Source organism: Bathycoccus prasinos, assembly GCF_002220235.1.
Source record: "Bathycoccus prasinos genomic : Chromosome_18".
NCBI lineage: Eukaryota > Viridiplantae > Chlorophyta > Mamiellophyceae > Mamiellales > Bathycoccaceae > Bathycoccus > Bathycoccus prasinos.
Genome location: NC_023991.1, coordinates 85,879 through 107,012, shown reverse-complemented (window position 1 = coordinate 107,012; position 21,134 = coordinate 85,879). Strand labels below are relative to the sequence as shown.

The 21,134-nt window shown below is 47.1% G+C and overlaps 11 protein-coding genes across 11 annotated transcripts; 7 read left to right on the top strand and 4 right to left on the bottom strand.

The window, feature by feature from the left end:
* Nucleotides 1–81: 81 nt before the first annotated feature.
* Nucleotides 82–1,239, top strand: Bathy18g00580 (predicted protein; the record flags this gene model as incomplete). The annotated part of the gene is made up of 1 exon (XM_007508175.1): nucleotides 82–1,239. The coding sequence occupies one exon, from the start codon at nucleotides 82–84 to the stop codon at nucleotides 1,237–1,239; it is 1,158 nt and encodes a 385-aa protein (XP_007508237.1).
* A 637-nt stretch (nucleotides 1,240–1,876) lies between these two features.
* Nucleotides 1,877–5,263, top strand: Bathy18g00570 (predicted protein; the record flags this gene model as incomplete). Its single annotated transcript, XM_007508149.1, has 1 exon — nucleotides 1,877–5,263. One exon carries the CDS (start codon nucleotides 1,877–1,879, stop codon nucleotides 5,261–5,263), a length of 3,387 nt encoding a protein of 1,128 aa, XP_007508211.1.
* Nucleotides 5,264–5,462: 199 nt separating this feature from the next.
* Bathy18g00560 (putative allantoin catabolism protein) lies at nucleotides 5,463–6,560 on the bottom strand (the record flags this gene model as incomplete). Its single annotated transcript, XM_007508123.1, has 1 exon — nucleotides 5,463–6,560. One exon carries the CDS (start codon nucleotides 6,558–6,560, stop codon nucleotides 5,463–5,465), a length of 1,098 nt encoding a protein of 365 aa, XP_007508185.1.
* A 447-nt stretch (nucleotides 6,561–7,007) lies between these two features.
* Bathy18g00550 (N-acetyltransferase 5) lies at nucleotides 7,008–7,613 on the bottom strand (the record flags this gene model as incomplete). The annotated part of the gene is made up of 1 exon (XM_007508053.1): nucleotides 7,008–7,613. The coding sequence occupies one exon, from the start codon at nucleotides 7,611–7,613 to the stop codon at nucleotides 7,008–7,010; it is 606 nt and encodes a 201-aa protein (XP_007508115.1).
* A 289-nt stretch (nucleotides 7,614–7,902) lies between these two features.
* Bathy18g00540 (predicted protein) lies at nucleotides 7,903–8,802 on the bottom strand (the record flags this gene model as incomplete). The annotated part of the gene is made up of 1 exon (XM_007508080.1): nucleotides 7,903–8,802. The coding sequence occupies one exon, from the start codon at nucleotides 8,800–8,802 to the stop codon at nucleotides 7,903–7,905; it is 900 nt and encodes a 299-aa protein (XP_007508142.1).
* A 950-nt stretch (nucleotides 8,803–9,752) lies between these two features.
* On the top strand, nucleotides 9,753–13,115 carry Bathy18g00530 (predicted protein; the record flags this gene model as incomplete). The annotated part of the gene is made up of 1 exon (XM_007508183.1): nucleotides 9,753–13,115. The coding sequence occupies one exon, from the start codon at nucleotides 9,753–9,755 to the stop codon at nucleotides 13,113–13,115; it is 3,363 nt and encodes a 1,120-aa protein (XP_007508245.1).
* Nucleotides 13,116–13,188: 73 nt separating this feature from the next.
* On the top strand, nucleotides 13,189–13,368 carry Bathy18g00520 (unknown protein; the record flags this gene model as incomplete). Its single annotated transcript, XM_007508184.1, has 1 exon — nucleotides 13,189–13,368. The coding sequence occupies one exon, from the start codon at nucleotides 13,189–13,191 to the stop codon at nucleotides 13,366–13,368; it is 180 nt and encodes a 59-aa protein (XP_007508246.1).
* Nucleotides 13,369–13,440: 72 nt separating this feature from the next.
* On the top strand, nucleotides 13,441–13,743 carry Bathy18g00510 (predicted protein; the record flags this gene model as incomplete). The annotated part of the gene is made up of 1 exon (XM_007508054.1): nucleotides 13,441–13,743. One exon carries the CDS (start codon nucleotides 13,441–13,443, stop codon nucleotides 13,741–13,743), a length of 303 nt encoding a protein of 100 aa, XP_007508116.1.
* Nucleotides 13,744–13,809: 66 nt separating this feature from the next.
* Nucleotides 13,810–17,930, bottom strand: Bathy18g00500 (predicted protein; the record flags this gene model as incomplete). Its single annotated transcript, XM_007508117.1, has 2 exons — nucleotides 13,810–13,814; nucleotides 13,862–17,930. The coding sequence occupies 2 exons, from the start codon at nucleotides 17,928–17,930 to the stop codon at nucleotides 13,810–13,812; spliced, it is 4,074 nt and encodes a 1,357-aa protein (XP_007508179.1).
* A 232-nt stretch (nucleotides 17,931–18,162) lies between these two features.
* On the top strand, nucleotides 18,163–18,975 carry Bathy18g00490 (the record flags this gene model as incomplete). The annotated part of the gene is made up of 1 exon (XM_007508061.1): nucleotides 18,163–18,975. The coding sequence occupies one exon, from the start codon at nucleotides 18,163–18,165 to the stop codon at nucleotides 18,973–18,975; it is 813 nt and encodes a 270-aa protein (XP_007508123.1).
* Nucleotides 18,976–19,385: 410 nt separating this feature from the next.
* Nucleotides 19,386–20,961, top strand: Bathy18g00480 (unknown protein; the record flags this gene model as incomplete). The annotated part of the gene is made up of 2 exons (XM_007508176.1): nucleotides 19,386–19,472; nucleotides 19,918–20,961. The coding sequence occupies 2 exons, from the start codon at nucleotides 19,386–19,388 to the stop codon at nucleotides 20,959–20,961; spliced, it is 1,131 nt and encodes a 376-aa protein (XP_007508238.1).
* Between the last annotated feature and the right edge of the window lie 173 nt (nucleotides 20,962–21,134).

The following is a 21,134-nucleotide window of genomic DNA, read 5'->3' as shown; positions in this document are numbered from 1 at the left end:
ACATGAGCAGCGTCTACTATCATCGTCATAAAATCATCCGCCCTTTACTAAAAGTCGTTAGAGACTTTTGGACGCCTAAACATGATCTCATCAAACGACGAAAAAGAAACGAAGCAAAAGAAGAAGAGCACGCAATCGTACAGATGTAAAAACTGCTGCGTTTTCTCCTCCAAAACCTTAGCCGACCGCATGCTCGACGCCATCTGCTATAGCGCCATTTATGCGCAATCTGGCATCAAATCGCTCATAAAGTCACCGCACGACGCGTTGCCCGAGCACGCGAAAGAACTGCTAAGAATACTCAAAAACGAGGAGGATGAACAACGCGTATCGTTAGAAACTCTGGAACGTAAAATTCAAGATTTCCGAGACCGAAATCGATCGTTCTTTACCGATCTGACGAGCAAGCAGAAGATTGAAGATGAAGTTCGAAGGTTGAAAGAAACGTCTTTAACGCAAACGAACGCGATGAAAACGTTCGACCTCGGTCAGATGTTTTTAGCAGCAGACGATGATAAATCGAGAGAAGAAACGAGTAAAGAGATTTTGCGAATGTACGATAGAAAAAAAGGCGTCGCGAGTTGCCTGTTTGAATGCGAAGCGGAAGACGCGGAGGAGTTGCGGAAAATGATTCGAGAGCACGAGGAATCGGCCTGCGAGTGGGTCGAAGTCAAATGCGAGAGGTGCGACGAACGGTTTAGTAAAAAGTTTAGGAAAAGGCACGACGAGAAAGTTTGCCCTTTGTTTGAAGTCGAGTGTCCGTTAAAGTGCGGCACTGTTTTGAAAAGGAACCAGGTGGATTTGCACGCGATGAACCGGTGCGAAAATCGAGCGTTTGAGTGTCCGTACGAGAAACTCGATTGCTGTTCGCCGACGGAACCAATCACGAAGAAAACGTTCGACGCGCACGTGCGAGACAATTGCGCGAACCATTTGTTCACGGTGACCCAAAAACTCTTCCCGAAATTAAGCGTTTTAGAACACGAACACGTTCGATTAGAAAAACAACTCCACGACCACTCCCAAACGAGCTTTCGCAATCACGAAAAGCTGAAACGCTTCTCCGAGGACGAGTTGAAGTGGACGAAGAACAATTTCGGTCACGTCGAGACCAGATTAAAAGCCGCGGAAATGGCCTTGGAGAAGGAACGAAGAGATACACTCGCGCTCATGAAACGAATAGAAACTTTAGAGAAGGCTCTTATGACGTCGTCTTTGGCAGCGCGCGGCAGGAAATAACAATGTACGAGTAATAGAGAGTGAAAACGCTCGAGAGAGAGAGAAAGAAAGAATAATACGAGAAATAACACACATAAACGCTTCACCCATCAGCAGTATTACATCGCTCAAAAGAAACATCATCGCGCTTCGAAAATTTCTCGTAAACTCAATCTGAGCACTTTTTGTCTGATCTTTCGAAGGATTTTTGAATCGATTTGTTTGAAAAATCTCTTCATTGATCTCCTCTCTTTGCGTTTATATATGCACACACGGAAGAGAGTTTATCACGACCTCAACGAAATGACGACGACGACAAAACGCTTCTTTGATGTGTGAACGCACTAGTACTACTTTTAAATTGAGATAAAATGAATGCAATGAAAGAAAAGAAAGGCGTTCTGACGGTGGTTTTGACGGGATTCGAGGACGAGGAAACGGTACGTTTTTTACGTTATATAAGCGCTTTTGTTCGCGCTTTACGCGATGAAAATACCAAAAACTTTGCACGATGAGACCGCGTTTCACTGTGTTTCTCTTTTCGTTGTTCTCTTTTAACGGTCGCGCGCGAAGGCTTCGCGTACAAAGTCGGTTTTGAAACGTATCTGATGATGAACTTTTCTCTCTAAATCACCTTTTAAACACAAAACAGAAGGAAATGAAACGGAAAGCGAACAAATGCCAATTATCCGTCATCCAACTCCAAGACGCGAACACAAAGTTCGACGTTTTAATCGCCAACACCTCGCACTCTCCGAAATACGAAATTGCAGTTTTAAGGAACATTCCAATCGTGTCGAGAGTGTGGATGGACGCGTGCGCCGAGAGCGGCGAGTTGACGTACGAGTACGAGAAATTTCCGTTCAAATTTTTTACGGACTGCGTGGTCTGCGTGACTGGGTTTCAGTGGGAGGAGAGGAATGGTATTCAAGAGATGGTGGAGAAGAATGGAGGCGTGTTTAGCGCGGATTTGGAGAAGGACGTGGTGACGCATTTGATTGCGAAACAAACGAGCGCGGGAGAGGAACCGACGGGCGCGAAATACAGACACGCGAGGATGTGGGACATGTGGGTTTTGAGCAAAAAGTGGGTGGAGGATTGCGTGAAACGAGGCGTGAAGTTGAACGAGTACGAGTACGACGTTAAAAACGGCATATCGAATAGCAAACAAACGGATTCGTCCTTGGAACTGCTTAAAAAGCAGCCGGAGGTACCTTTCCCGACCAAAGAAGAGTTGACGAAAGAGTTGGAAGAGGAGTACGACGAAGATCAAACGCCGTGGGGACAACACTATTTGTTTAGCACGAAAGTGTATTTGGTTGGGTTTAGTTGTAGTAATAATAGCACTTCAACGCCGGCGGCGGGTGGTACGGCGGTAGACCCGAACGATATTTTAAGGCCGAGCGCGAAGAACGCGCGATTGGCGCATAAAATTTTGAGAGCCGGAGGAGCTACGGTCGCCATGAATCCGCAAAACGCCACACACGTCGTCATCAACGACGATTTGGAGTGCCAAAAAGACGTTGATTTCATTTTACGAACGTACATGCGACCTCATCGTGAGAAGTGCGTAACGTTTGAGTGGTTGAAAAAGTGTAGCGAGGAAGGAAGGACGATGCCGAAATCAAAGAGGTTTCGAGTGGCGAAAGAGAGATTTTCGGAAGTTATCGCAGCTCCCACCTTCTGCAACGATCCCGTGACAACCTTCGACGATGATGATAAGAAAACGTCCTGGACAAACTACAAGAACGATAATACATCGCCTCCGCGAAGAATCCCGGAGAGGAGTCCTCTGAAAGTCATCGATAAAGACAAGAATCCTTTGAGAAGACAACCCGCGATGGTAAAGAAAGACGATATAGAAACGCAGCAACACGCGCCAGCCGCCGACGATATCGTCGTTAGAAGAGGAAACGACAAGCAGCAGTCTCGTCGCGACAACGACAAGAATAATAAATATAATACGATGACGGAACAAATACCGGAAACTCGCGCGGCGATTGGCGAAACTGCTTTGGTGAATAACGAGGACGAGGACGACGCGTTGTTATTAGGTAGAAACGGTTACAATTCGCGAAATGAATCCAGCGACCACTCTTCTAAACAATCGCAGCTTTATCCTTTAGCGAACGTGAAATTGAGTTTATTCGAAGGCTTGTGCATCGGAGAGAAAGAGGTAGCGCTGAACTTGATCAGTCTTCTCGGCGGCGAATATTTACGGGGCAGTTCAACCTCCACGTTAGCTTCCTCGGACTTTATCATCTGCCCGGCGTTACCCTCGATGAGCGAGAAGAAGAAACTGCAGGCGTTAGCGTCGGATATTGCCAGCGCTGCTCGAGAAAACCCGGATGCTATCTTTAGCGCGCGTTTCGTCGCGCCGCACTTTCTCGAAGGCGTCTCTTTGGAGGGCAAAATTTTCAAGCCGTCTGAGTCTATGGCGTACCAACCGTACATGGACCACGACGGAAAATTTTTGAGCATGAAAGGTGTCGTCTTGTCCCCGTCGTCGTACACCGAACGAGAGAAAAGTGCAATCCGAATGCTCTCCTTAATCTGCGGCTGCGAGTGTACGGAGAATTTGAAAAAAGGTAAGAATACGCACGTCGTGGTCTCTAAAGCGGAAGGGTCCAAGTATAAAGCCGGCGTGAACTGGAATAAAAAAGTCGTCACGAAAGAGTGGTTAGAAGAATGCGCGAGAAAAGGGCACAAGGTTGATGAGAGTAGGTTTGCACCACCGCTACCGGGCGCGATGTTGGAAGAAACGCAAGGCGAAGAGACATTAAACGACGACGCGACCGCCGACGCAAAGAAAAGATCGGATCCATCGATTGAAGGAGGAGGAGGAGGCAGCGGCAGCGGCGGCGAGAAGACCGTGGAAAAAACGGCAGAGAAGAAGATTGCTTACGCTGAAGAAGAAGAAGAAGAAGAAGATATCGCGCCGCCAATGGGCGCGCCGATGGACGAAGAAGACTATTTTCAAAAGCTGCCGCCGCCCCCGCCGGTCGTCGTAGCGCACCAACACCAAGCGCTTCCAACGAGCGCGATGAAAACGCCTTCCGCGACGACGAAAACGACGACTCACTCGACGGCGACGACGCAAACGACAAACAAGAAATCGTCTTTGGAGCACGTAAAAACGCATTCGCGCTTTCAACGCACGCCTGGACCGTCGTCCACGGCCAAGAAAACTCCAAACGGAGTTTCTTCTCAGCATACCAACGGCAACAACAAAAACGTAGCGGCGATTCCTATACAAAAAATCACCATCGCAACGGCAAAGAAGTCTACTCCATCGAAGCAGCAGCCTTCACAACAACAACAACAACAGTTGAAATCGAGCGGTAGCGTGGAGGTCAAAAGAAACCCTCCCTCGCAACACCGTTCGCCGACGCAGCTTTCGATCGACGGTAAACGCAAGTTACCGTTGACGTCGACAACTACGCAAAAGAAGAAGCAAAACAGCGAAAAATCGATGTTGTTATCGCCAATGTTCGATGGCGAGGATGGCGATGGTAACGTCAACAACTCGGCGAATCCGTTGCCGATGAATCTCTTCAACAACAACAACGAGGCTGCTACCACGCGCAACGCCAATTTGAACATGCTCATGATGAAATCGCCGTCGCCGGCAAAGAACAAGAACAACAACACCAACGAAGAGACAGACGGTGGCTTTGATGACAACTCGGACGTGGCTTTGCCTGACTTTAAAGTTGGCGGCATTGGCGCGACATTACCGAACACGTTGAACATCGCGCTCGGCAGCGCGCGCAAGAATTTCAACGGAGCGGGAGAGAATCCGTCGTCGACTTTGAACATGGAAACGCAAGTTGGGTACGGAAATACCGCGTCGTTACACGCGCATCACCAGACCTCCTCAAAATTAGAGGCTTTACGAAGCAGGCGATTGAATACTCGAAGCGGAGGGGGCACGAACAAAAACTCAGGAGGCGCCTTGAAGAACTTAATCGGCGGACGACCGTCTTCCCCGTTGGCGAATGCGGCGACTGATAATATAGATAACAAAGACGAGTGGATGAAGTAATATACACCATAATACAGTAGTTTTTACCATACCTTATAGGTGTAGCATACGTATATATAGATAGAGATAGAGATATATTATAGATATATTATATAGATAGAGATAAACAAGTAAAAGCAGTTTAGTTATATATAATCACACACGCAACTTCCACATTTTCTTCTTGATAATCACCTTATTTTATTGATCGTAGTAGAAATCACGGGTTCGAATCTCTCAGCGGATCTCTGTACGTGTCTTTACTAATCAAATATCTGGTCCTGTTCTTCCCCAACGCGCCGTACCATTGCGTCACCCACGGCCCCATGTAAATGACGTCGCCTTGTTGCACCGGCATAAAATCCTCGTTCAGGCGATAAATACCTTGTCCTTCCAAAATGACCAACCCGTGTTGCGGATGGTGCAACTCTTTCACATTCAACGTCTCTCCCGGCGCGAAATCCATCACGTGAAAGTTCACGTCGTATTCGAGCGTTTGCGGCAACAGTTTCTTCAACCTAAAAATCTCCCCGGGCGTTTCGATGTTCGGCAAAGCGTCCGTCTCGCCGACGATGACTTTTTGCCCCGTAGGAAACTCATCCGGTGTACCGTTCAATTTCGGTTTCGTAAACGCTTCGTACATGACCAATTCGCACTGATTCTTCTCATCCGTGTATATCTCGTGCTCGACATTCATCGGGAAATAAAAGTACTCCCCCGCTTTCAAATCCTCTCGCGTCACCTCCGCCTCGGCGTCTTCGTCTCGATACCGAATCGAACATTGGCCATCCAGAACAAACGCAAACCGCCACGCGCCCGGTGACGGTACGTACGATTTTGCGTTTGTATTCATAGAGACCATGGTCATTAAAATCGTCGCTTTATTCATCCCCGGGGAGACCACGTACGCGCCGAGCGTATTCGTCCATCCGAACAAACCTCCATAGACTCTGGACTCGTGCGCAATTAATGCGTACTCCGGTTTTAACTTGGACCGAGTGAACCCCGGGACGTTTTGGAAGAGTAACTGAGTGTATTTTTGTTCGTCCGAGGAGACGCCGTGGTACGGGGACTTCGTTTTCATCGTATTCATCGTCGATGTTTCCAACGCGGATGAGAATTGGAACAACGGAGGAAAGTGGATAACGGAAACGAATGCAAACAAGAACACCCTTCGAATGCACAAAGAAAGAGTTTTAGGAGCGAATGCTACTCTTTTAGGAACACGAGGAGTTGTTTTAAGAGCAGCAGCACACGTTTCTGTGCGAGTACGACCAGGAGTCTCGAGAAAACTGGCCTCTGAAAGCGTGCGATGCATTTAGGTTACTTGTGAGGAATTGACCTTCTTGTGATCGATATTCGCTCGCTCGCCGCGATACCGATGGATTAATAATGTTGAACAGTTTGAATACAGTTGAACTTTAAGAAAGGTATGAGTACATTTGAGAGATACTTTTGGTTCGCGCGTCTTTCTATTCTTCTCTCTCTCTGCTAGGGAGGTAGGACACAACTTCTCTCTGTCTGCGTCTCTGAAGCGAAGACGCTTTCGCTACCGCGGCGTTGTTGTTGGTATTCCTCTCGCTCTCGTTGTTGCTATTACGATTAGTATTACTACTCTACTAAACTGCTCTTCTTTTTTACATCGCGTTATTCAATTGTCGGTCTCGTGATACTCGTTCTCTCTTACATCTCCCGACTGTAGACGTTTTGCGAGACCTTTCGCGACCAAACACCATTAAACGCGCTTCAAAACGCATACGTATCGTCAGTGCCATTCGATCTCCCACGGATGTTGCTCGAACCTCCGAGCGGGAACGACGCTCACTTTTTGCACATCTCGTTTCGTACTTTTCCGCATGTCTAACGCGTCCTCCCCTAAAATTGGTCCTTTTTTATTCCCTTTGTTCTTCGTTTCGTCGTTTATATCGTCAGTATTCGATGACGTCGATGGTCCGGCGTAATATCCGAGGACTCTTCGATACGCCGCGTAGCCCATTTTCCGGTACATTTGAATCGCATTTTCGTTGCTCTCTCTCACGAACAAATCTATAAAATACGCCTCCGAGTGGAACGTTTCGGTGACTACTTCTAAAGTTTCCATCAATTTATTCGCCAATTTTTGTCTCCTGTACGAAGGGGCGACAGTAATCGCGGTGACGTGTCCGTGGAAGAGATTTGATTTTCCTTCGGATTTTCCCATGACGTACCCGCTGATTTCACGATTCAAAGTCTCCGCGCAGACGAAATATTCCGGCCAGTTTGCTAAATAAGAGAGGTAAAAAGATAAGCCGTAGGTTTCTGTTAACACGTCGGTGTTGACGAGGTTGTATTTGAGGAGGTCGAAGGATGTGAATGGGCGGAAAGATGTCATTGTTTGTCCGTTTGAGTAGAAAGAGCTGCTCTTTGTTGTGAAGGCAAATAGGTGAAGTTTTTTCTAACGCGTCGGATGATGTCAACATCAAACGAGGAAAGCGAGGACGAAAACCTGAATGATTCTCTCATCGAATAGATGCTAGTGTTAGTATTCGCGTGTATTACACCCGGAAAAGCTCTCAACACTCTCTCGTGTAAAGAAGTAATCGTTGTGCGTTTTGGAGCACATTTTTCTCTGCGTACCAGTACGTAGGTGAATTCTCGTAAAACCGCTCGTGTTTATACTATTAGCGTTTATACGGGAGCTCTCTCGTCGCGTACGGCAATTCTCTTCTTTCTTCACCTCTTCCTTTTCCTCCTCTTTCTTCTCCTCTTCTTCCGTAGTAGTCGTCGTCGTAATAATTGTCGTCGTCTGAATTGTTTCTTCTTCGCTCTACTCCTCCTCGGACTCCTCCTCTGCCGTAGTCGTTGTTTTCGTACCGGTCTCTGCTCCCGTCCCTTCTTCTATTTCCTCCTCTTTCTCCTCCTCTATCGTCGCGCTGATGATAAAAACTCCCCCTTCCGCTACTGCTACTATATTTATTACGATAACCTCCGCCGCCGCCGCCGCCGCCGCGAGAGGAGGAGGATTCCGGATCGAAGCCGCTTCTCCCTCGTTCTCTCGCGTTTGCCAAATGCGGCGCTCTCTGACCGACGTTCACGCTCAAACTTTCTTTCACGGACATGACTCTCCCTTTTCCGTCGCCTTTACTCCTCCGCCACTCGCCGATGCCGCCGCCACCTTTTGCTTCCACTTTTTTTCCGCCGTCCAACCACGATTCAATCTTCGCCTGCATTTTCCGCTTCAAAACCTCCGGTATTCTCGGGAACAACGTCTCGAAGTACTCCTGAGAACAGATTAAATCTATCGCGAACTGAGAAAAAGACGTCAACTTCTTCCCGTCCACGGACGGCGCGAAGCTTATCTCTTTTTTATCTTTAAACACGTCTTCGGAGAAAAACTTCATCAAATTTTCCTCGTCGTTGTAAAACTTGTACCTCGCGTACAGCAAACCGATGCATCGTATGTACACGGAATCTTGGTGGTAAATCATTTTGTTCACTTTAAAGTGCGGCACATTTTCCATGGCTAAGATTCGGTAGAGTATGCAAAACGCCGTCGAGGCGCCTCGAGCGTTGCCGGACATCCACGGTTCCACGTCCGATACCTGTTTATTATACGTTTGATTTGAGCGAGACGATAGATATAAAGACGAGTGGTGAGTTTTGCGTTAATAATAAGCACATCGTACGAGACGATTCAGACGACGACGAAGACACACAAAGAGTGAGTTAAAGAGAGAGAATAAGACGACCCCGAACTTGAAACGCAATAAGCGGATCATAATACTTCATCATCCGCTCTCGTCGATCGAAAACCAACAACCAATTAATTACTCACCTCGTTGTAAATCTCATCGATCAAATCGTCGATATCTTCCGTCGGCACTAAAGCGTTTTGGAAGTATTCCTGTTTCGTAAAAAGAAGAACAAAAGAAGTCGTCAGAAATGAGAACACGCACACATAAGAGAGAGAGGGAGAGAAATGCGACGCGCATAAACTACAGAGAGCATATAAACTCGTACCGAATGGATGATGTTTGCGTGCAACACGAATTCCATTTTCTGTGCATCGTTGAACGTATTCTTACTCGCATTCCCGTCGATGGGAGAATGAATACCACCATAACTGAACGGGGACCAGATTTTGTGCCCGTGGTTGTCCACGTCCCGGACCATGGTCGTCTTACGTGTGTTTTATCGAGCACTTATGCGCGCGAAAATGAAGCAAATTGAAGCTTTTTTTCCCCTCGTTTTTTTTGTTTAGGGTGTTAAACCCTAGTCGTCTTAAAGGCTTTCGCTCTTCTTTTTTTTTTCCTCTACTTTTGCGCGCACGTAAGCGCATTAAACGCACACGTAACGCGCGACGTGACGCGTGTTTTGTATATAAAAAGAGACAACACGAGAGGTACTTTTTACCTTTTATCGGTAGAGAGTATAAGAGAGACGTAAAAGCGCCTCTTTTAAAGTGGTTTTAGAAGCACACATTTAAGGGAAAATATCGGCCCTAAAGCGGGAAGCGAAACGCATCGTAAACATGGAAGGAGAAGAACAAGAACAGCAACAAACGCAACAAAGATCCACGGCACGAAGAGACCAACTCACTTACTACCAAACTCTCGCACAAAAACAATGGCAAGAATCCAAAGTCTTCGAAGTGAACGCAGCAACAAAAGAGGATGAGAAGACAATTAAGTTTTTTGGCAACTTCCCTTACCCTTACATGAACGGTTTGTTACACTTGGGGCACGCGTTCTCGCTCTCCAAGCTAGAATTCGCATCAGCGTACCACCGATTGAAAGGAGAGAACGTCTTGTTCCCGTTTGGGTTTCACTGCACGGGGATGCCGATAAAAGCGTGCGCGGATAAGATTGAGAAAGAAATTAAGACGTACGGGAACCCGCCGATATTTCCGTCGATGGAGACTGCGGACGCGGAGGCCGTCGAGGCGGAGAAGAAGAAGGAAGAAAAGGAGTTTAAAGACCCGACGAAGTTTGCGGCGAAGAAATCGAAAGCGGCGGCGAAGACTGGGAAGCAAGCCACGCAGTGGGGGATCATGCAAGCGAGCGGGATTGCGGACGAGGAGATTCCGTCCTTCGCGGATTCCATGCACTGGTTGGAATATTTTCCGCCGCTGGCGAAGAGAGACGTCGCCTTATTAGGATGTCAAGTCGATTGGAGAAGGTCGTTCATTACGACCGATGTGAATCCATTCTACGATAGTTTCGTGAGATGGCAGTTCAACACGCTGAAAAAACTCGGGAAGATTGTCAAGGCGAAAAGGTACGCGGTGTACTCGCCGATTGACAAGCAACCGTGCGCGGATCACGATCGAGCCTCGGGCGAAGGCGTCGGGCCGCAAGAGTATTTACTCATAAAAATGCACGTTTTAGAGGAGAATTTTGAGACGTTGGAGTGCTTGAAACCGTTGAAAGGGAAAGAGGTGTTCTTAGCCGCGGCGACTTTGAGGCCGGAGACGATGTACGGACAAACGAACTGCTGGATCTTACCGGAGGGCGAATACGGCGCGTACGAATTGAAATCAAAAGAAGTTTTCGTCATGGCGGAAAGAGCCGCATTGAATTTATCGTACCAAGAACAATTCGAAGAGGAAGGGAAACCAAAGTTGTTGTGCACGATGAAAGGTTCGGAACTGATGGGGTGCTCGGTCAAAGCGCCGAACGCGGTGTTGGAGAAAATTTACGTGTTGCCGATGTTGACGATTTCCATGACCAAAGGTACCGGCGTGGTCACCTCGGTCCCGTCGGATTCTCCGGATGATTTTATGGCCTTATCGGATTTGAAATCGAAAGAAGCGTTAAGAGCTAAGTTTAACGTCAAAGACGAGTGGGTCGTACCGTTCGAAGTGATTCCAATCATCAACATACCGGGGTACGGCGACGCCTCCGCGCCGGCGGTTTGCGAAGAGTTAAAAATCAAATCGCAAAACGATCGACAAAAGTTGGACGAAGCGAAACACCGAACGTATTTAAAAGGCTTCACAGACGGCGTCATGATTGTCGGCGAGTATAAAGGGAAACCGGTGAAGGAAGTCAAACCGATTATTAAGCAAGAAATGGTCGAGGCGAATACCGGTTTGATTTATTCCGAGCCGGAAAAAATGGTCATGTCTCGATCCGGCGGCGAGTGCGTCGTGGCGTTAACCGACCAGTGGTATTTGGAATACGGCGAAGAGAATTGGAAAGACGTCACGGAGAAGTGCTTGAACCAAATGAACACGTACCACGAGGAGTCCAAGAAGAATTTTGAACACACTTTAGGGTGGTTAAGACAGTGGGCGTGTTCTCGATCGTTCGGTTTAGGTACGAAAGTCCCGTGGGACGATCAATTTTTGATCGAATCCTTATCTGACTCGACCATATACATGGCGTATTATACCGTCGCGCACTTGTTTCAAGGTGATTACGATATGTACGGCAAGAAATTTGGGTCCGTGGAACCGTCCAAGTTGACCGACGCCGTCTGGGACTGCATTTTCTTAGGCGCGGAGAAACCGAGCGAATCGGAATTTCCGAGAGATGTTTTGGATAAAGCCATCGCGGAGTTTAACTACTGGTACCCGTTCGATTTGAGAGTTTCCGGGAAAGATTTAATCCAAAACCACTTGACGTTTTCCATGTACTCGCACACGGCGATTTGGCCGGAAGGTCAAGAAAACAGGTGGCCGAGAGCGTTCCGATGCAACGGCCACTTGTTATTAAACGGCGATAAGATGAGTAAATCCACCGGGAATTTCAAAACCTTAGGCCAAGCGATTGAAGAATTTGGCGCGGACGCCGTGAGATTCGCGTTAGCGGATGCCGGCGATACCGTCGAAGACGCCAACTTTTCCGACGAAACCGCCAACGCCGCAATCTTGCGCCTGACGAAAGAGTGCGATTGGATGGAATCGATGATGAACGAAAGTTCAGACGAACGCAAAAAGCTTAGGATTAAAGGAGACGACGATAAAAGTGGTGATGATTTTGCCGACCGCGCGTTTGAAAATTCCATCAATTTCGCCATCGAAGAAACGCAAAAGTACTACGAAAACATGATGTTTCGCGAAGCCTTGCGAACGGGCTTTTACAACTTGCAAGCGGCGAGAGACGAATATCGACAAGCCGTCGGCGAAAAGGAAATGCGATTGGATTTGATCGAGTTCTTCGTCGAAGTGCAAACGCTGCTTTTAGCGCCGGTGTGTCCGCACACGTGCGAGCACGTGTGGAAGAACGTTCTGAAGAAGAAATCTAAGCACGTCGTCAACGCCGGATTCCCGTCGAAATCCAAAGACGTCGACGTCGCGCTCATGAAAGCGAACGCGCACGTAAACAAGGAAATTTCCAACTGGCGTAAAATGATCGCCAAAGTCCAAGCGCCGCCGAAGAAAGGTAAAGCGACGGTGAAAACAACCGTGACGGATATGAAAATCTACGTCGCGAAAGAGTTCATCGGCTGGAGATCTCAGTGTTTGCAAATTATGAAAGAGAAACACTCGCGATCGAAATTAGACTCGAAAGAAGTCATGGACGCTCTGAAAAATGCCACCGAATTGTTGCAAGAAGTCGCGGATGGGAACTTCAAAGGCGCGATTAAAGTCATGATGCCGTTTATTAAATTCAAAATGGACGAAGTCAACGCGTTAGCGGAAGACGGCGCGAGTGCGTTGGAGAACACGACGGTCTTTGACGAGTTTCGAGTCTTCGAAGAAACGAGCGACTACGTCTGCAAAAGTTTAGGTTTGAATTCAGTAAAAGTGTTTTATACTACTACTACTAGCGGCGATAAAGACGACGATTCAAAAGACGACGAGAAGGTGAAGAAAGCGAAAAGTGAGAGCACTCCGGGTGCCCCGTCTGTCGCGTTCGGTACTTTAGAGGAAGCGTTGGAGAACATGTGAAAGAGATTTTTTAGTAGTAGTAGTATTGTGAAAATCTCATTTTTATTCGCATTATTAAAAAAAAAACAATCACATGCCGACTCAAATCACGCCCAACGTGTCGTTCACGAACGTGAGCAGAGAGTATAGGTTGAAATGGAGAGACAAAAAGGCTCTGACTGAGTGTCAAGATGGTATTCTTTTTTTAAATGGTTTCTTTTTTGCGTCGTCGTCGTCATTACGCGCGCGACTTTTAGTTTTTCTCGTACTGTAACGCCTTTTTTTACTGATCTCAAAATTCATTTTGACATCATTTGTTCTAGTCATTGATGCGCATTTGCACAGAATGCGTGCTCTGAACGGCTTGGAATCTATTCACCGCGTCGTGTGCGGGGACTGTCACGACTTTAAGTTGATCGTCACGTTACACGAATCGAATTTCGCGGTTTGGGAGTGCGATGAGTTTACTTTTGAAGCAGACGTTGTGAAGCAACTCGAGGCGATTGACGGCGTTTCCGCATTCGAAAGCCAAACGTATACGTTTACGGATTTGACAAAGGAAGAAGAGAAAGAAGAGAAAAAAGAAGAAAAAGAAGTGGTGAAGAAGGTGGTCGAAAAGAAAGAAGAGGAAGTTGGTGTTGTCTTCTAAAAGTTTCCATATATGCGCGCTTGTGTTTTTTACAATCGTCGGTGGGCGTTCCAAAAGCTATCCTTCTTACTCTCGCCGTCCTGGTCTGCATCGCCGCTCGATTTCTTTTTCCTCCAACTCATGCTATTGATGCCCCCTTCTTTGTTTTGTTTCTCTAATGAAATGGCTTCTTCTTGCATGTCCGCGGTTCTTTGTAACGTCAATCGACGCACTTCAGAGAGTTCCTCGGCTTCCATGATTTGCCGCTTCTTCGCTTCCATCGCGAACGAGGCGGTTTCCGGGAGCGCGATGTCAACCTTTTCTCGTTTACCGTCTTTACCTTTGCGCATCATTTTGAACGCGATGGATTGTGCCGCAAATGCTGGTGGTGGTGACTTTCCAACGTTTGGCCCCGAAGGTATCGCGGTTGTTTGTTGTTTGTTCTCGTCGTTTCTGTTTACCTTGACGCTACCGACGCCCAAAAATTTCTCCATCTCGCGCTCAAACTCAGATTCTTCTTGGCGCGACGCCACGACGGTTTTCATTCGCACTTCGACCTCTTGTTCTTCCGACGACGACGATTCTGAAGATTCTGAAGATGAAAAACTGACGTTACTGTCGTCGGACGATGATACGCTTTCATCATCATCATCGTCGTCGTCTTCGTCGCTCTCTTCTTCTTCCTCTTCATCTTCGTCATCGTCCGATGAATCACCAGACATTGACGAAGCGTAGTCGTCTTCTAAAGTCTCTGATTCACCGTCGTCGTCGTCGTCGTCGGTATCATCACCGTTTTCTTCTTCTTCCTCCATCTCTTCATCCTCCGCCAACGTTCCTAAACCGCCGGAGCCTTTCTTCTCTCCTTCGACGGCGCTCGATGAAACGACGCCAAACCTCTCCTCCATTTTCACGCACTTCTCGTGCGCCTCTTGAAACGATTCGCAAATTTTCATTTGCGGCCTCAACTCTTTGATGATGTTCACCGCGTCGTTGTTCACGTCCATGCTTAACGTTTTCGATCGCATGTACCTCTGAAAATACGTCAAAAAGACGTCTAATTTTTTCTTCTGCCATCCTCGATTGAAAAATCGACCACATTTCTCGAGCAAGACGTTCGCCACTCGTACTCTTATAGGATCTTTCCTATCGAAGTCGTTATTGAACGGTTCCAAATTATTCAAGAGTAAGAACAGGCACGAGAAAATGGATTCGGCGTGTAAACATCTTTGGCTGAATAATTCGCCAATCACTCTAGCGTTGGAGACTCTTCGTTGCGTCATGTGGCTCAGATTTTGCTCGAGACCGAAACGAAACTCCTCTAAAGCGGCGTCGGTGAATTTGACGATGAGTTCGTTCTTCTTTACGTCCTTTTGGTTTTGCGAGAGTTTGCTCATGAGTCTCACCACGCGTTCGGCGTCGTCAAACTTTTGTTGCGAGTGCTTAATCGCCCTTCGGATGAGGTACCTTTCCAAGTGCACGTCGTCGAATTGATCGCAATGTTTCAAGACTTTCGCGAGTTGTCTTTTCGCCAAGGATGGATCCGCGGACATTTGCTCCACGAATATATACTTTACGTACTCGAACAGTACTGGTTTAGGAGGTTTCGTGGTTCGAAAGACCTCCCTCGGCCGCGCGGCGTAATACGCTTCGTCGACCAACGCCATTTGCGTCTCGTCCAAATATTTCGAAACGATTGATTTCAAGCGCAAAATGATGTCGAGGAACGTATTCGCCCTCTTCTTGGATTTCGCGGATTTACACAGAAACCGTCCGCACCTGTACACGAACGCGCACATTAACTCCACCGCGCCATTTTGTGCGGCGTTTAAACTGTTCACGCGTTCGAAATTCTCGATTAAGATTTGTAAACACTGCATGGCCTCCGCGGACGGGTCAATCAACTCGAACTTGATCAACTCGGAAACGTAGTGCACGTTTTGCAACTTTTGTTTCAACAATTGTTGTTGAGATGATGAATGCACATTAGATCTCGGTTGCGGCGTCGTCGTCGTCTGAATCGTCGTGTTCAGGTTGAAAAACTTCTCGAGAACTTTACTCGCGACGACGTCCGAGATGTCTTTTGGGAAGACTTTGGACATGAGTTTAAGCACTCTGGCGTAAAAAGGAACGAGCGGAGACATCAACAAAGCGTTTTGTTGTTGGTTGCTACTATTCTCCGTCATCGCGTTGTTGTTGTTGTTGTTGTTGTTGTTGTTGTTATTCTTCATGTTGGTTAATTCCGGAGGCGACAACAACTCCTCGGCCAAACGCTTCTTGGCTCCCGGCGTCGCGACGTAACAGAAATCCACCGCGAACGCGTCAACTTTTTCCGCGTTTTCGCAGTCGCGCCGCAATCGATTCATCAACGCGTCCACCTTGAAATCTTTTGACTCTTGATCTTCTCTCCGTTTTTTTTCTGCGTCCGTTTCGTTCTCCAGCGCCGGCTTTTCAACGAGAAGCACCGCCGGAATCGACTCTTTAATCGGCAACAAATCTTGGTAAAAGCGTCTTTGCTCGTCGCTTTCCCACTCAGAGGCGTTGACATCGGAATTGTTCTCGTTTGCGGCAGCGGCGTTTCGTTGTTTCAATCCTCGATCGAGTTCAATTCTGTTCGCCTCTTTATTTTTATCTTTATCGTCGATATCGTCGTCCATGAAATCCTCCAGCTTTGGAATCTTATCCACGCGCAACGCTTCCGCTAAGGTTTGACACTGTTTCAACAACGCATCTCTCGTCGCCGTCGCTTTCGAAAACGCCGAAGACACTTGCGCGGGAACTTCGCCTTTGGTTTTTAAAACTCTCAAAACGTCCTCCTCCCTCGCGCTCGCCAGTCGTACCGAGGCGGCTAATTTTACCAACGCGTCCTTTTCGTACTTTTCGTGGATAATTTGCGCGAATTTCTCGCACACCTCCGGTTTGCACTTGACGACGACACTATTCTTTTCTTCATCGTCGTTTACGTCGTTTACGTCGTCTGTTTTTGCTTCTTTTTCTTCTCCTTCTGTTGAATTAATTGAAATTAATTTCACATCCTCTTTGCCTAAAAATTCCAGCGAATACGTCTTGGCGAAAAACGCCAAAGCGCTCAACGATTGCAAATACGCTTCCGGAGCGACGTCGTACTCCATCTCCGCGTGTTTTTTAACCACTTCGTACACGCACTTTGGCGAATCGATGATCGATATCAAGTATAATTCCGCCAACAAACACAATTTCGCTCTTCTTAACAACGGCGTCGGCGGTTTGTTCTCTTCGTCGTCGTCGTCGTTGTTAAGGTCTTCTCCTTGTTGTCCTCCAACACTACTATCTCCTCCTATTCCTAACCCTACTCCTAATCCTAATCCTATTTCTAAAGCCATCTGTGCAGCCTCTGCGCTACTCATCGGCGTCGCGATTGCCAAAATTTCCTTCTTCAACATCTCCTTCATCTCCGTCCTTTGATTCTTTTGAAACAGTTGCCCAAACATTGAATGTATAACCTCCGCAGCGTAAAACGCGTCCGATCCTTTCAACTTCCCTCTCGAGATGGCAATTATACATTCTTCCATATATTTCGACGCGTTTATTTTCGATTCAAAATCGCTTTTTAAAGTCACAGATGTCGCTTCCGTAATCGCGCTCGTTTTCAGCTTTTTCACCAGCGCGACGTTCTTCTTGATCGCGGAATCCATCTGGCGTAACTTGTTTTCCATTTCTTTTTCTTTCGATTTATCGTTTTCCTTTAAAACTGCATCGAATTCTTCGTTTTTTAATCGTAGCTTTTCTCTTTTCAGTCTCGTTTGCTTTCTCACGTCCAGTTCTTTTTTCTTCTTGAGGAACAGTTTTTCCTTCTCTTCGTTGCTTTTCCTTTCGTTTTCGATCCGGATTTTTTCTTTCGATGCAAAGGCGTCTCTTTCGATTTGTTCTTTCAACCGGAGCTTTTCAGACGCGGATAAAGGTTTACTGATATTCATCGTTGATGTTTCTTTCTTCTTCGTACTCTTATTATTAGGAGGAGGAGGAACGGTTGTGTTCTTCGTCGCGTTCGTATTCGCAGACTTCGTTCGCTTCGAAGAAGACGAAACATTTTTCATCGTCATCGTTTCCCCGAGAGAAGTCTGCGTCGTCTTTTTTGGAAGAGGTAAAGGAGGAGGAGGAACACCACCAACAGAAGCAAAAGCAGAAGTACTCGTCGTCGTCGTGGTCTTCTTCTTTGCCTTCGGAGGCATGGTGAGATGCGCACTCTAATAAAGTGGCGTTTTCGACTGTCTTTGTGTCCCTCTTGGGTTGTTGTGTTAGGGTATAAGACCCTAAATTTTATTTTTCTTTCTGTCTTTCTTCTTTCTTGGGAAAACCAATCACATGTTGTTTTAAAGACACATCGTCTATCATTTATTCTTTACGAGAAGAAGAGAGTTTAAAGAAGAAGACAAAGTTAAAGAGAAGACACAACAAAGGATGATGACGGTCGTCGAAGGGGAGAGAAGGGATGATTCTTTGTGGGGCACGATCGTGAAGTGCGACGATATTTGTTTCACTCATATTTTACCGAGATTGAATCGAGCGGATCTCAAACTCTTGTACGAGGTGAACAGTGAAACGAGAGCTTTGATTAAGAGATCGTCTCGCAAGGGGGAGTTGGAAGAGGGGTTTAAAGTCAAAGAGATGTCGTCGATATCGACGTTGGAAGTTGCGTGGGAGCATAAATCGTTGTGGCCGAGATGGTTGGACGAAATATGGTTCTGCATTCGAGTTGCTCTAACGAATAAACTCGAGTTGCTCAAGTGGATACGAGAGGAGAAAAAGTGTGAGTGGGGTGGAGGGACGATTAATGCGGCCGCACGTCAAGGTAATCTAGATATGGTAAAGTATTGCGTTGCAAATGAGTGTCCTATCGATGTGGAGGCGTGTGCATGTGCTGCCCGATACGGTCATCTCGAGTGCCTCAAATACTTACGCCAAGAAGCCAAAGCGCCTTGGGATTCGAGTACTGCCTCACGGGCGGCTGAAAATGGTCATCTCCACATACTCGAATATCTTGTCGAGCGTAAATTTGATCAATATAGCAAATATGCGTGTCGAAATGCAGCCGAGAACGGTCACTTGGACTGTTTGCAGTACTTACACGAAACCGCCAAAGCGCCTTGGGACTATTTGGCCGTACGAGTAGCGCACGAGAACAAACACCCCGAATGTGTACAATACCTCCTCGACAACGACTGCCCATTACCAGATGGTTGGCGATACGAACATGGAGAGCTACACACGATTTAAAATCACAGGTATCATTCATCAACAAAAAAAGAATACGAGAAAGGAGAAACAGCTTCCGTTTTCGAACGCGCGAAATACGCGAATATACGCAGAGAGATAGAGATATGGTACCAGAAACAGCTCAGAATTGAAATTAAGAGAAACACACGTACAAAAAGCAAAAAGAAAACCTGTCATCACGCCGACTTCTCACGTTATTACTAACCGCAATACTATTGGCGCCCAACGTGGCTTAATTTCGCTGTGCTGATGGGAAGCGATGGATTTCACGTGGTATGAACGACAGATAGGAGTAGGTTTTCATTTAACAAGTATATTCATCACTAAATTACAAACCCTAAACCTCTAAGAAATCTCCCTCTAAAATCTCCGTTTTTTGTCTCACTTTTATTGCCACATAGACGAAGACGATGATGATGCTTTCGAACTCACGCGTACTCGTGAACAACGGCACGACCAAAATATCATCCGTCAAAGCGAAGAAGAGCACTGCTAAGGTATGAACGATTTCCTCGTCTTTTTTCCTCTTTGTCTCTGTCGTTATTCGTTTATTCAACCGCTTTTTATATAAAAGAGATATATAAAATGTTACGGATAATTTCCCTCTCTCTTTGCTCTCTTCTTTGATGATACGAGAGCAAGAATAATAACGAGTGAAGAAGAGAAGAAGCGTGTGAATGCTGAAAGAGAACCGTTTGCTCTCTCTCTCTCTCTCTCTCTTTTGTTAAAGTCGTTTGGCTTCTTCTGTCTTCCTCTCTTTCGCGTGTCTTTCATCTCTTTATCATCGTAATCCTCCCTTAAGAGCTTGCTCGCTTGGGAAAGAGATCAATCGGAAAACCAAGACCAGCGTATCTTTCTTCTTGTTTAGGGTTTTGGTTGTTACCCTAAATTTTTCTGACGAAACTTTATCCAATTAATACTACTCTAAAAATAAAAAAACAGAAGACGAAAGTCGCGTGCAAAGCCTCAAAATCCGATGAAGACGACAAATCAAGCATGACTGATTCAAACGGAATGAAAAACGCAGCGTTAGTAGCGGCGACGATTGCGACGCTTGGTTCTTCGGGAATGAGTGGTGTTGCGAATGCCGCGGATTCAGCGGGTTTTGATTTGGAAGCCATGTACGCGTCGAAAGGGCAAACGGCGAAAGTGAAGTCTCGATTCGAAGGGACGGAGACGGCGAAGTTGGTCGAACAACCGGCGGTGAAATCGGCACCGGCGTTACCCGCGGCGAAACCGAGGAAAGAAGCTCCCGCGAAGAAGAAGGTGAAGGCGGAAAAACCGGCGCCGAAGGTGAAGGCGGCAGCCCCGGCGGTTTCGGCGCCGAAACCGACGCCGGCGCCGGCGCCGAAACCGGCGCCAACGCCTGCACCCGCACCGGCCGCGCCGAAACCGAAGGCGGCCATGGACGATTCCCCGATCAACTGGTCTGAGATGATGAACTCGACGACGCCGTCTAAGCCAAAGGCGGAAAAACCGAAGAAGGAGAAAGCTCCGAAGAAGGAGAAAGCTGCCGCCGATTCGTCTTCCTCCGAAGGCTCTCGATTCTTGTTGCCGGGCACCAAGGCGAACTTTTCGAACATGCCGGCGCCCGCCCCGAAGAAGGAGAAAGCCCCGAGACCAGTGCAGCCGAAACCAACGTATGAGTTCACTCGATCTGGCCCTGGGGAAGCGGAAGGCTTCCAAAGAAGAAGCGCGGAGAACAAATCCACCGCGAACGGCGATAACGAAATCGTCACGTTCATCGCGTCTGTTTTGTCCGCCGCGTTTATCGTCAAGATTACGGAAAACAAGGACAACAAGCCGAAGTTGCCGGCGGCGGCACCGAGAGCGGCGAAGAAGAGTGCCGCTGGTGTTGGTAAAGGTGGTGGTGCTGACGAAGCGCAGAAGTGGATTGACGCGTGGAAATCCTCTTCTGGAGGCGGTTCGGGAGACCCGGCGCAAGACGCGCAGAAGTGGATCGACGCGTGGAAGGCTAAGCAATAAAATATAATAATACTGAAAGAACAACAACGACAACAACAACAACATTAACAACAACATTAGTAGAGAGAGAGAGAGAGAGAGATTTATTTTTTATTTTAAAGAGAAACGGTAAGTATCATCGCGCGTATGGATAGTAATACTAAAAACAGTGTTCGTTTTATCCTCTCTTTTTA